Genomic DNA, 12405 nt, shown 5'->3' with positions numbered 1-12405 from the left:
TGTTACTTCTGCATGGTGCCTCCAGTTGGGAAAGGTGTGTCAAAGAAGAAAAAGTGGACCGTGCATTATCCAAACATTCCATCAGCTATATGCCCAGTACCCCACGGGGAAGGACTGCAGGTTCCTGATGCACCAGAATCATTCTCACTTGAGTCAGACAAGGAAGAGGAAGAGGATGAAACTTCTGGTCCTGAACCATCAATGTCACAGGACCCACATTTTCTCTCATCCTCCTCCTCTGAACAACACCTCATAGCACAAGGTGAACTGAATGACCTTGTCAGGGCTTTGGAACTACCCAAGAGTAAGGCAGAGCTGTTGGGCTCCAGACTACAGCAGTGGAATCTCCTGGCAGGTGATGTTAGGGTTTCCATGTTCCGTGACCGTCAAAAGGATCTTGTCCCATTCTTCTTCATGGAAGGTGATCTTGTAGCCTGCAGCAACATCGATGGTGTGATGGCAGCCCTCAACATCGTTCACGAACCAGATGAGTGGAGACTGTTCATTGATTCATTGAAGACGAGTCTTAAAGCTGTTTTACTGCATAATGGCAATGTTTTGCCATCAATTCCAGTTGGTCATGCAGTCCCTATGAAGGAAACCTATGACAACATGAAACAACTTTTGAGGTGCATAAACTATGACCAACATCAGCGGCAGCTTTGTGGCGATTTGAAGGTTGTTGCTCTCTTGCTTGGTCTGCAGACTGGATACACAAAGTACTGCTGTTTTCTCTGCAAATGGGATAGTCGTGCAAGAGATTCCCACTACATCAAGAAAGATTGGCCACTCCGACAGTCATTGGAGCCTGGGAGGAAAAGTGTTCAGCATCCACCACTTGTTGAATCAAGGAAGATTTTGTTACCACCCTTACACATCAAGCTGGCTCTGATGAAGAACTTTGTCAAGGCCATTGACAAAACACAAGCAGCTTTCAAGTACCTCCGTGGAAAATTTCCAAGGTTAAGTGAAGCTAAGATAAAGGAAGGTGTCTTTGTTGGTCCTCAGATTCGTGAACTTCTTCGAGATGATGCATTTGACCATGCACTGCGTGGCAAGGAAAAGACGGCATGGAAAGCCTTCCAGTTAGTGGCAATAAATTTTCTCAGAAACAACAAGGCAGACAACTACAGGTTGTTGGTGGAAAACCTCCTCAAGGCATACAACAGCCTTGGTTGCAACATGTCACTAAAGATACATTTTTTGCACTCTCATCTAGATTTTTTTCCACCGAACTGTGGAGCAGTGAGCGACGAGCACGGCAAGCGATTTCACCAGGACATTGCAACAATGGAGAAACGCTATCAGGGCAAATGGAGCCCATCAGTGCTTGCAGATTATTGCTGGACAGTGACAAGAGATGCTCCATTTAATTCATAGATTCATAGATTATAGGACTGGAAGGGACCTCGAGAGGTCATCGAGTCCAGTCCCCTGCCCGCATGGCAGGACCAAATACTGTCTAGACCATCCCTGATAGACATTTATCTAACCTACTCTTAAATATCTCCAGAGACGGAGATTCCACAACGTCCCTAGGCAATTTGTTCCAGTGTTTAACCACCCTGACAGTTAGGAACTTTTTCCTAATGTCCAACCTAGACCTCCCTTGCTGCAGTTTAAACCCATTGTTTCTGGTTCTATCCTTAGAGGCTAAGGTGAACAAGTTCTCTCCCTCCTCCTTATGACACCCTTTTAGATACCTGAAAACTGCTATCATGTCCCCTCTCAGTCTTCTCTTTTCCAAACTAAACAAACCCAATTCTTTCAGCCTTCCTTCATAGGTCATGTTCTCAAGACCTTTAATCATTCTTGTTGCTCTTCTTTGGACCCTTTCCAATTTCTCCACATCTTTTTTAAAATGCGGCGCCCAGAACTGGACACAATACTCCAGCTGAGGCCTAACCAGAGCAGAGTAGAGCGGAAGAATGACTTCTCGTGTCTTGCTCACAACACACCTGTTAATACATCCCAGAATCATGTTTCCTTTTTTTGCAACAGCCTCACACTGTTGACTCATATTTAGCTTGTGGTCCACTATAACCCCTAGATCCCTTTCTGCCGTACTCCTTCCTAGACAGTCTTTTCCCATTCTGTATGTGTGAAATTGATTTTTCCTTCCTAAGTGGAGCACTTTGCATTTGTCTTTGTTAAACTTCATCCTGTTTAACTCAGACCATTTCTCCAATTTGTCCAGATCATTTTGAATTATGACCCTGTCCTCCAAAGTAGTTGCAATCCCTCCCAGTTTGGTATCATCCGCAAACGTAATAAGCGTACTTTCTATGCCAATATCTAAGTCGTTGATGAAGATATTGAACAGAGCCGGTCCCAAAACAGACCCCTGCGGTACCCCACTCGTTACGCCTTTCCAGCAGGATTGGGAACCATTAATAACAACTCTCTGAGTACGGTTATCCAGCCAGTTATGCACCCACCTTATAGTAGCCCCATCTAAATTGTATTTGCCTAGTTTATCGATAAGAATATCATGCGAGACCGTATCAAATGCCTTACTAAAGTCTAGGTATACCACATCCACCGCTTCACCCTTATCCACAAGGCTCGTTATCCTATCAAAGAAAGCTATCAGATTGGTTTGACATGATTTGTTCTTCACAAATCCATGCTGGCTGTTCCCTATCACCTTACCACCTTCCAAGTGTTTGCCGATGATTTCCTTAATTACTTGCTCCATTATCTTCCCTGGCACAGAAGTTAAACTAACTGGTCTGTAGTTTCCTGGGTTGTTTTTATTTCCCTTTTTATAGATGGGCACTATATTTGCCCTTTTCCAGTCTTCTGGAATCTCTCCCATCTCCCATGACTTTCCAAAGATAATGAATACAAGAGACAAGCCAAGAAGCGCCGAGTAGACACTGAATAGGACTAAACTATGTACATAATAGTTTTTTGTTTCATAATACATTTTATTTATATAACCCTTTTACTGATTTTTAAAGTGTTACATAAACAGGACAGGTGAAATATTATCATGTAAAGCAACCATAAACACATGAAAAGACCTAGGTTTACAATTTATGATTAAAACTCTATCTACACAATATACATAGACATTAAATGTAAAAACTTAAATATCTTAGAAACAGTAGCCAATCAGTTGTTTTAATTGTCATATTTGAATTCAGCACATCAAAATACATAATAAATAGCACATTTTATCTCTGAAGCAGACGACTTCTCAAAAATTGTAGACCAGTGTTGTGCACTGAATGACTCAGAAGGTGCTTCAAGGCAGCAAGTGTCCTGCTTGTATTCACACTCCTCTGCTCCCCTCCCATACCCTCTTCATCCCTACGCATGCTCTGCACAGTCGCTCTGTGCTGGATTTGGTGTCTGGTTGCTGGCGTTGCTACTAAGTATTGTGTGAAAGGCCAGTGCAGTGCAGGCCATGGGGGAGGTACACATACCCTGATTACCCGTGGGACTGCAGTGCCGCCCTATCCCACAGCACAAGGCACTTGATTCTACTGGTGTCTTGGCCGCTGGCCACTCCTTGTGCACGAGCTGGAGCAATGCTTTTAATTTGTGTATGTCTCTGCTCCTCTTCCTTTCTTTGCAGAGTAAGTTCTTCAAGGCCTTGCCCCAGGCCTGCACAGCCCAGGAAGCAGCGCTGAATGGGATGAAGTTTTACTCTGGCCTGCAGGCGGAGGATGGGCACTGGGCCGGTGACTGCGGGGGGCCCCTCATCCTGCTGCCAGGTATGGTGGATGAAATGGCTGCACCTTGTGCTCTGAGCGGCAGCACCTCCGCACAGAGTTACCTGCGTACGGATGGGATAGCGGGTGCCAAGCAGGGTCCGGCAGCGTGGCCAGGGTCTATGGGGTCCGTGGCGCTTGCTCTTTGCTTAGCTGTCTGGGGATGATTCAGGGTCGGGCGCTGTCGCAGGCCTGGGCAGGGCAGCGTCTTGTCATTCCCCAGCGCACTGGGTGCTGAACCTTAATGGCCCATCGTTTCCCCAAACAGTGACCTAGGAAATGCCCCGGCTGCATTGCACTACAGTTAATCCCCAGCGAACGTGTCTTTAATAATGAGCTGACGTCTGTTGTGAAGCACCAAGAACTACCCAGCCAGTTAAATCCCCCGTCTGGTTTTGCTGAATGGGGGCGGGGTCCTTTGGTGCAGTTCTGACCCCCACAGCCTGTTCCATCGCGGGGGCTGAAGCCGGGGAAGCTAGGGAAGGTCATGTGGTTGTTACAGTCTGATGTGCATTCTGTCTGGACGGCCCTGACGACACTTTTGGGTTCCAGCAGATGACGACCTTGGAGCCATTTAGCCTGGGGTTGTAGCTGCTTCCTGTTAGCTATACGTGCAGTGCTTACTTGGGACTCCTAGCTACAGTGATTTCTCATGTCCTGTGCTGACCATGAACAGGACACATGCTTCTCTGAACCAACTAGAGTGTCCCTAGTCTGAAATCGGGGGGTGGTTTGGCCTAAAGGGCGGACTGTTTTGTCCAACAGGTTTCCTGATCACCTGCCATGTTACCAAAATCCCACTGCCAGAAGAGTACAGGAGGGAGATGGTGCGTTACCTGCGCTCGGTGCAGCTTCCAGACGGAGGCTGGGGCTTGTGAGTAGCAGAGAAGTTCCTTTCTCCTTATTCCTGCTGCATTGGGCAGGTTGTGCGTTCCAGACCCAGTTGACCAGGGGAATGGTTCCTATCTGTCTGTCCCTGTACAAAACAGTCAGTGAAAACAGTATAGAAATCTCAGAAGCCCCTTGCAAGCACAAAAGTCAGTTCCATTCCTGAGATGTCTGCCTCGCGCGTTGTTATCTGCTCTGATATGGCCTTATATCTCAGACATTATTGCCAGACATTAGGTCCTGCTCCACCTGCTTTGTGCTTCCCCTCACTAGCCCTCCCCGGGTCATGGCATTCCTGGAGGGCGCAGAGCTGCTGTAGCGGCTCGAGGTGTGTTAATGGGGTGGGCTGCTGGTCATTAAATACACTCAGGGAAGGAGGGCACAGAAACAAGGTGAGGGGAGCCTTCCAGCAGGCAGGGATGGACTGCAGGGAACATTGCTGGGGTGGTGTCAGGGCTGGTCTGCAGAGGCATTCTGGCTGTTCTGTGCATTCTGTCTTGGCTTCACTGGAGAAGAGTGTCTTTCCCGTCTCTAGGAGGAGGGTCTGTGATCAGAGGCCTTGGTGAAAGGGAAAGAAATCATGGTAGAAACGTACGCCTGCACTGCCAGCTCTCCGCCATTGTCTAGGCAGGTTTCCCTATTCCAGCGGAGGTGAGGGGGACCCAGAGGAGCACTAGGAAACGAGGGAGAATGTTCAAAACTGGCTCATTTTCTGTGTCTCGCCTTCAACCTATTAAACAAAATCCCTGAAATCCCACCAGCCCCCAAGCTGGCCCCTGGGAGGGAAACACTCTGATTTCATTAGCAAATCAAGCCCCGCTTCATCGGCATTTCTGGGGTGACTTTAGCTCCGGCAGTGCCGCCGTACTGAATCACACAGCAACGCAACGGTGGGTGTTCGAAGTACTCGGCGTTGGCGTCATTCCGCCCCCCCGCTTGCCTTGACGAGAGCACTTGCCTATGGCTTCAGCGGGGACAGGCTAGGCCATGGCTGAGTGCTTCTGAAGCTCCCGCGCAGCATCCAGAGCTTGGCCTGGTGCTCCCTTACATGTGGGAAGCGGCTCAGAGCTCTGCTGAGAGCTGGAGCTGCAGGGCCGTGGAGGCCAGCACGTGGCGTGACCAGAGCCCTCCTTCACCATGGGGAGACCACTAGAGTGAGGGGCTGGGAGCATTTCCTTCCCTTTTCCCAGCAGCATGGCCCAGGGCGGGTGCTTTTCAGTTAGTTTGCTCAGTTAGCTCTAACCCCCTGGGTAGGTTTGCCCCAATAAAACCAGTCTCGGTTGATTGCACGAGCGCTCGGCCATGTCTGACTTCCCTGCTCTCTGTATGTGGCAGGCACGTGGAAGACAAATCGACGGTGTTTGGCACAGCGCTCAACTACACGTCCCTGAGGATCCTGGGGGTTGGGCCGGATGACCCGGACGTCGTGAGGGCTCGGATCAACCTCCACAGCAAAGGTCAGCATGTGGCTGGAGCTCTCCGGCATCCTGTCCTCCCCCCAGCAGCCATGGGGCTGGGACTGTTGAGAAGGGCTTGCCCAGCTCCGAAGGGGTGAGTGGTAGGCGAGGGGACAGGCGGCCAGAGTGGCATGAGCCTTTGCAATGGCTTGTCCTTGGCTGTATGGCAGCATGTGCAGTTCGCACGTTCGTTTCTGCCCTGCCACCCTTAGCTTCTCCCAGCGTGGTCTGCTGTCACAGCACGTGTGGCATGTCACAGCCCATGCTGCATCCTGCTGTGCCAGCACCCTGCCGCGCTTACCTTCTGGGGTGACGGTGAAACCTCAGCTCCTTCACTGGTTGCAAACACTTCCCAGGTGTCGTTTCTGAATGGCTGTGTCTGTCGGTGTGTAGTGCCCGTTGTGTGCCCGCCGCACCGGCCAGCCGCTCTCCAGGGTCCCTGGCCTGCCACACGACCAGACCAGACCAGGATTCAGGAGCCTCTGTTCATGCCCTGTCACATGGCAGGGTCCGTGTCCCTGGCCCCCGTGGCTGCCGTCAGAGCCCAGATCTGTGTCTGTCTCTCCAGGGGGTGCTGTGGGAATCCCGTCCTGGGGGAAGTTTTGGCTGGCCGTCTTGAACGTTTACAGCTGGGAGGGAATGAACACGCTGTTCCCTGAGCTGTGGTAGGTGCTATTCTGTATCTGCAGAGTGTATTGATTTTCAGTCCCAAGCCACAGCCCTGTCCCCTCGCAGCAGCACCCAGCAGAGAGCCTGACGCCGAACACCAGGGACCTGAGAGTAATCCCCGCCTCCACCAGTCCCCCATTCTCCCGCTCAGCCTGGGCCAGGAGGCTTCGGGCACGGAAACCAGGCACCATTCATGGCACGGGGCGTGGGCTGATGCAGGAGGGATGTTCTGTTGATGACCTTCCCTCCCCCTCCAAGCTTGGCCCACCTGCTCGACCTCCAGCCTTCCTGCCCTCTCTGCCAGCCTCCAGACCCACACGTTGCGCTCTCCCCAAGTCCCTCCCTCCTGGGGCTGAACCTGTGCTGGGTCCTGACATGGTTCCTCCCCATTTGGCATGCCACAGCTGTCCCTGTCCTGGACTGGGCGTGCCGCAGACTCCCCCAGCCCTCAGGGACAGCTGGTGCCCGAGCTGGCCGTGGGGCCAGGAGCAGGGGGCAGTGTGAAGCGAGGGAGTTCAGGCAGCTGGCTGATTACAGGGAAACTAGTGGCAGCATTACCCACTGGCATGTTCCCTGCTGGAGAGGCTGTTTATTCCCTGCGCCTCCCTCCGCGCACCTCGTTAACACGAACCACTGGGAATCAGATGCAGTCTGTTGGCAGAGGCCCTGTCCAGGATAACAGCCTCGCTGGGTTGCTGGGAGAGCCCAGAACGCTGTCCTCGGGCTGGAGGAGACAGTCTCCTGGCTCCAATCGAGGGCTCCAGCTTCTCTTCCAGGTCCCCCACACCCCAGGAGCACGGAGCAGCGATCGCCTGGGGTCGGTGCGTTGTCCTGTAGGGCTGCTCTAACGCTGAGGCAGCGGCTATCCTGGGCCCCGGGTGTCTCCTGGGCACATTACCCCTCTGACTGCCCACACCCCTGTCCTTAACTGTGCCGTGTCCCTGCGGCTCCCCACTCCCCATCCCGCACACTGCCGACAACGTCCCTCTGTTCTGTGACAGGCTGCTCCCGGCGTGGATGCCAGCCCACCCCTCCACGCTGTGGTGTCACTGCCGCCAGGTGTACCTGCCGATGAGCTACTGCTATGCCACGCGCCTGACTGCCGAGGAGGATGAGCTTGTCCAGAGCCTCAGACAGGTAAATGAACTCCCTGAGCACCCTCCCCACTCCTCACCCTGTGTAACGGTGGCCTGGAGACCCTTCCCACCATGGCCCAGCTGTGGCTAGTCACATGGACCCGAATCTCCTCCTTGGGCGCAAATCCCAGGGGCTGCAGCCCCTGGCAGTGCTTTGGTGGAGATCCCTGTGGGCTCGTTGTGATGTGATCCCCACATCAGCCCCTTGTTCCCCTGTGCCACCAGAGCTTCTGGGTCTTCCCCTTGCCTGGGCACTAACTGCGACGGCCCTGAGCCATGTCTCAGCAGCCCCGTGTCTGACACCTCCGTCCCTCATCTCTGTTACCAAAGAGGAGCACAGGGGTGGGAATCTCCCCTCATTCTCTGTGGTGAATCATAGAATATGAAGGGACCTCAGGAGGTCATCTAGTCCAACCCCCTGCTCAAAGCAGGACCAATCCCCTGACAGATTTTTGCCCCAGATCCCTAAATGACCCCCTCAAGGATTGAACTCACAACCCTGGGTTTAGGAGGCCAGTGCTCAAACCACTGAGCTATCCCTCCCCCCTGAAGACTTTAGCAACCCTGCTGCTCAGTGTCTCGTCCTCTCTGGTTGTTCCGCTCACCCTCTGCTGATCTAGCAGGGCCAGCGACTCTCACCAGCTTTCTGGTTCTCCGAGACTTACAGAAGTACCTATTTGCTGCTGGCCATTCTGGTTCCCTCTGAGCCTCCTTACGCCTTCCCTGTCACAGCTGATGCTTCTGTACGTTGACGTAGTGTGGGCTGCATTTCTGCTCCTTCAGGGGGATGTTGCTTGAGTGAGCCACGTGGTCCTTCCATGCTTTCCCTTTAGCTTAGGGCTGAGGTACGACTGGCCCGTGCTGAGGTACGACTGGCCCGGGCTGGGTTGGGCCCCTCGATGTCGGTATGTGGCCACTGGCATGTTACCTCTGTGCAGCATCCCAGCTCTCGTTAGCAGATGGAAAGGCTTTGCCTTCATCGGCGCAGTAGTAACCTTCCAAACGGGAGCTGCATGGAACCGATGCCCTGCTGTCTGCGTGACGACCCAGAGCTCGATTCATCGCGTCAAGGGACCGGTAGATCATCTAGTCAGGCTCTTGTATAACGCAGGCCAGAGAATGTCACCCAGTTACTCTGGACTGAGCCCAGCGACGTGTCTGGCTGCAGTACAGTGTGCCCTCCAGAAAGGCAGCCGGTCGGGAGCTGAAGACATCGAGAGATGGAGAGTCTGCCAGTTCCCTTGGCAGCACATTCCGGTGGTTGATCACCCTCGTTGTTCACTGTTCGGGCCTTATTCTTCAGCCACTGGTTCTAGTTCTGCCTTTCTCCGCCCTTCAGTACCTGGTATCTTCTCCCTGTGAAGGTTCTTCTACCAGTCACCTGCCAGTCTTATTTCTGATACTCAGTGGTGAGGACAGTCACGGGGGGCCTGGGAGTGCCCGCCTTAAACAGCCCGTGTAGGCGCCGCATTAACGCTCTTCCATTGCTGGTAACCTTGGCTGATGGGAGGGGTGGAGGGAGCCCTATGGGGCAGGAATTGGGGTGGGCTTTGGGGAAGGAAGGAGAGAGCTGGGAGGGCAAGGTAGGAAGGAAAGCCAAGGGCAGAGTGTCTGGGGTCGTGCAGGGAGCAGGCTTTCCCTGTGAATGCCATGGCAAAGTACTTGCCACACACTTGTTCACAATGCCTACGGCCTGCACTTTCCAAAGGGAGGAGTGATTTTTGGGAGGCCCTGTCGGCCCCCCGGGAGGGGTCTGATTTGAGAGCGCTGAGCCCTGCCCTTTGCGAATCAGACTTGGTGTCTCAGGCTGGGCACCTGACACCCCTAGGCCTGAAGGGGAGTTACGCCTTAGGGGCTGTCTTCTCCCTGCCCACTGGGCTCCGGGAGCCCTGCTGTGAATTGGAGCGGGGTGGAGTCCGGCACACAGGCCTCCAGCCAGAATTAAGCCCTCCCTACTGCATGAGCATGCTCCAGCTTGCTCCCCCCATTCTGGCCTGTGTGGGCCCTGGAGCCCCCCCTTCGGGCTGTGTGCCCCCCCAGGCCGCATGGGGCCTCGGTGCCCCCCTCAGGTGCTCTGGCACTATCTGAAGGTGCTTTCTTCTCTTGTTAACTCTCCTTAGCAAAGGGTGCTGGGAGCAGCTCCCACATGGGACCTGTCCCGGTGGCTGGTGTGGAGCCACAAAGCGGGCCAGGCAGCGCCGCCCTCCGTCCCCGGTGCTGCCCTGCGTGCTCCGTGCTGTACTCCCCTGGCTGCCAACGCCACCAGCCTGACACTTGCAGCTGTCTCATGGGTCTGCTCCCATGGTGCGCTAGTGAGCGGATGGCTAATCTCCCTCCTGCTCCCTGCCAGGAGCTGTACGTCCAGGACTACTCCAGCATTGACTGGCCGGCCCAGAGGAATAACGTGGCTGCCTGCGATCTCTACACCCCGCACAGCTGGCTGCTCACACTCGCCAATGGTGAGTAGGCCACTGGCTGGGCCTGGCCAGGGCAGGGCGGGGGATAGTTGATGTGTAGGTTGTTTTCTGACCCCACTGCCGTGAGTCCCTGGCGGAGTTGAGAGCTGCCCCATAGCCTCACATCCAACCCTAGTGCAGCCCCCAAGCTTCCTGTCAGCCTTGCCCTGCCCGTGGGATCTCAGAGTGGCCAGGGACCAGAAGCTGGCAAGACTGTACATTACTAACCCGGGAGGGAATGCTTGTGCCTGACAAAGCAGTGCCCACCTGGCCTCAGCATGGTGCCACAGTTACTGCCCTGCCCAGTGGGCACGAGGGCGATCTGTGTGCGGCATTGGTTCGCTCACTTCGGCCACGAGCCAGCAGCAGCCACCTGGATCCAGCACGTAGGAAAGGCGCTGGGCTCTGTGCTGATTGCCACTGGAGGAGGCTGAACCCAGGCCCATCCTGACTGTCGGGTGCCATTGGTGCCGAATCAGGGCTCATAGAACAACTCCAAACACTCTGTCTCTGAGGTGTCTGCGGAGGCTGAGTCCAGCGTGGGCTGTGTGCTGGGCACTGAGTGAATCTTAATACCTCGGGTTCTGTCCCCCACTCAGCAGCTTCCCACCTTCCCTCTGGTCCTGTCTCGGGCTGAGCAGAGGTGAAACAACCAGGGTTCAGTCCAGGTGTGGAGCGTTCTGGGGCTGTGTCCCTGGGGCTCTCGCCCTGCTCCCCCCAGAGCCCTGGCCAGCTGGGGAAGGGATGGGGGGAGCTCTCTGGGGCTCGGGGCCAGGCCCTGCTCGCACAGGAGTTGGGACCAGGCAGCTGGTAAGAGTTTCCTTATTGTGTCTCTCTTGTTCCCGTCTCAGCCATCCTGAACGTGTACGAAGCCCACCACAGCGCCCGGCTGAGGCAGCAAGCCATCGCGGAGCTGTACGACCACATCAAGGCTGAAGACAGATTCACCAAGGCCATCAGCATTGGCCTGGTAGGCTGCTCGTTACCGTTCCCAACGAATCAACGGAGCTGGCTCCAATTCCTGCCCAGGTGCGGGAGAGTCCGGCCTGGGACTCCCCAGCTCTACACAGATGCCCTGCTGCTGGCACGTAACCATAGCAACCAGCAATCCAGGCAGGCTCAGGGCCTGCTGTGCTGGGCGCTGCACACAGGAGAGTTCACGGCGGATGACAAGGGCATGAGCAGGCTGGTGGGAGAGGACAGCGTGAGCAACCGCTTGGACGTTGTACAGTGGCCGTGGAGGCTGGCCGTGCCAGATGCCCCCCTCTGCAGAGTCTTTGCTGGGGACAGCTGGGGGGTGTGGAGTCAGCTGGGGGAAGGCCGTGGCTGGAGAGTGATCTCCTGCCCTGTGATGGGGAACGGACATGGGGATGCCAAGGGGTCCGTTCTGTGACCAGAGCCCCATGTAGACATGCTCGCTCGCCTGCAGACAGCCCCCAGCCTGGGGTTTGCTCTGGGGCTGGTCACGAGGTCAGGTCATGCTGTGCAGGCCCAAGCCGAACACCACTGCGCTCTGCAGGGGAGTGACGCCTTCTCTCTCGGCAGATTTCCAAGACCATGAACATGCTGGTTCGCTGGTACGTGGATGGGGAGAGCTCTCCAGCCTTCCAGGAGCATGTCTCCAGGATCCCTGATTACCTCTGGTAAGGCCAGGCCCATGAACCTCCCTAGCCCTGGAGACAGCGCAGGGCTCAGCTAGAGAGAGCCACTCTGCCCCGCACGGGAGTCCCCAGCCCCTAGCAGGGAACCTGCTGCCCAGACCTGCCATGGGGGACCCCGCTCTGCCCCCAGGGCCACCGCGCTGCGTAGGCCCCACGAGCAGGGAGCTCTGTGCAGGGCATGTGAACGGGGGGGTCTTGCACTGATCAGCAGCCAGCTCCAGACACTGGCTCCTTATTAGTGAGTCCCACTCGCTCCAGTTCTCCCAGTCAGGCTGGGAAGGGGCAGGCCAGGGCCCCCGGGGAATCTGCAAGGCTGCCCCTGAAGCTCAGTACTCCGTGCCCCAGCAGCAGTGTTAGACGCCTGGGGGCTGCGGGAGGTTGGGGACAGCACCACACTCCCCAGGCTGCTGCAGTGATGT

General features: G+C 55.2%; 1 protein-coding gene across 1 annotated transcript in view; it reads left to right on the top strand.

Moving 5' to 3' along the window:
- The window catches only part of LOC135974417 (lanosterol synthase-like), a 34096-nt gene that overhangs the window by 3637 nt on the left and 18054 nt on the right, over positions 1-12405 (top strand). The window contains exons 3-10 of the mRNA XM_065562240.1: positions 3584-3722; positions 4485-4593; positions 5943-6064; positions 6633-6729; positions 7735-7870; positions 10220-10328; positions 11177-11295; positions 11871-11968. Of these exons, the coding sequence (XP_065418312.1) occupies positions 3584-3722; positions 4485-4593; positions 5943-6064; positions 6633-6729; positions 7735-7870; positions 10220-10328; positions 11177-11295; positions 11871-11968 (929 nt within the window). The remainder of the gene's footprint in view (positions 1-3583; positions 3723-4484; positions 4594-5942; positions 6065-6632; positions 6730-7734; positions 7871-10219; positions 10329-11176; positions 11296-11870; positions 11969-12405) is intronic.

Source organism: Chrysemys picta, chromosome 11 (assembly GCF_011386835.1).
Source record: "Chrysemys picta bellii isolate R12L10 chromosome 11, ASM1138683v2, whole genome shotgun sequence".
Taxonomy (NCBI): Eukaryota; Metazoa; Chordata; order Testudines; family Emydidae; genus Chrysemys; species Chrysemys picta.
Note: the sequence above shows the minus strand (reverse complement) of the source record. Positions and strands in the feature narration are given on the sequence as shown.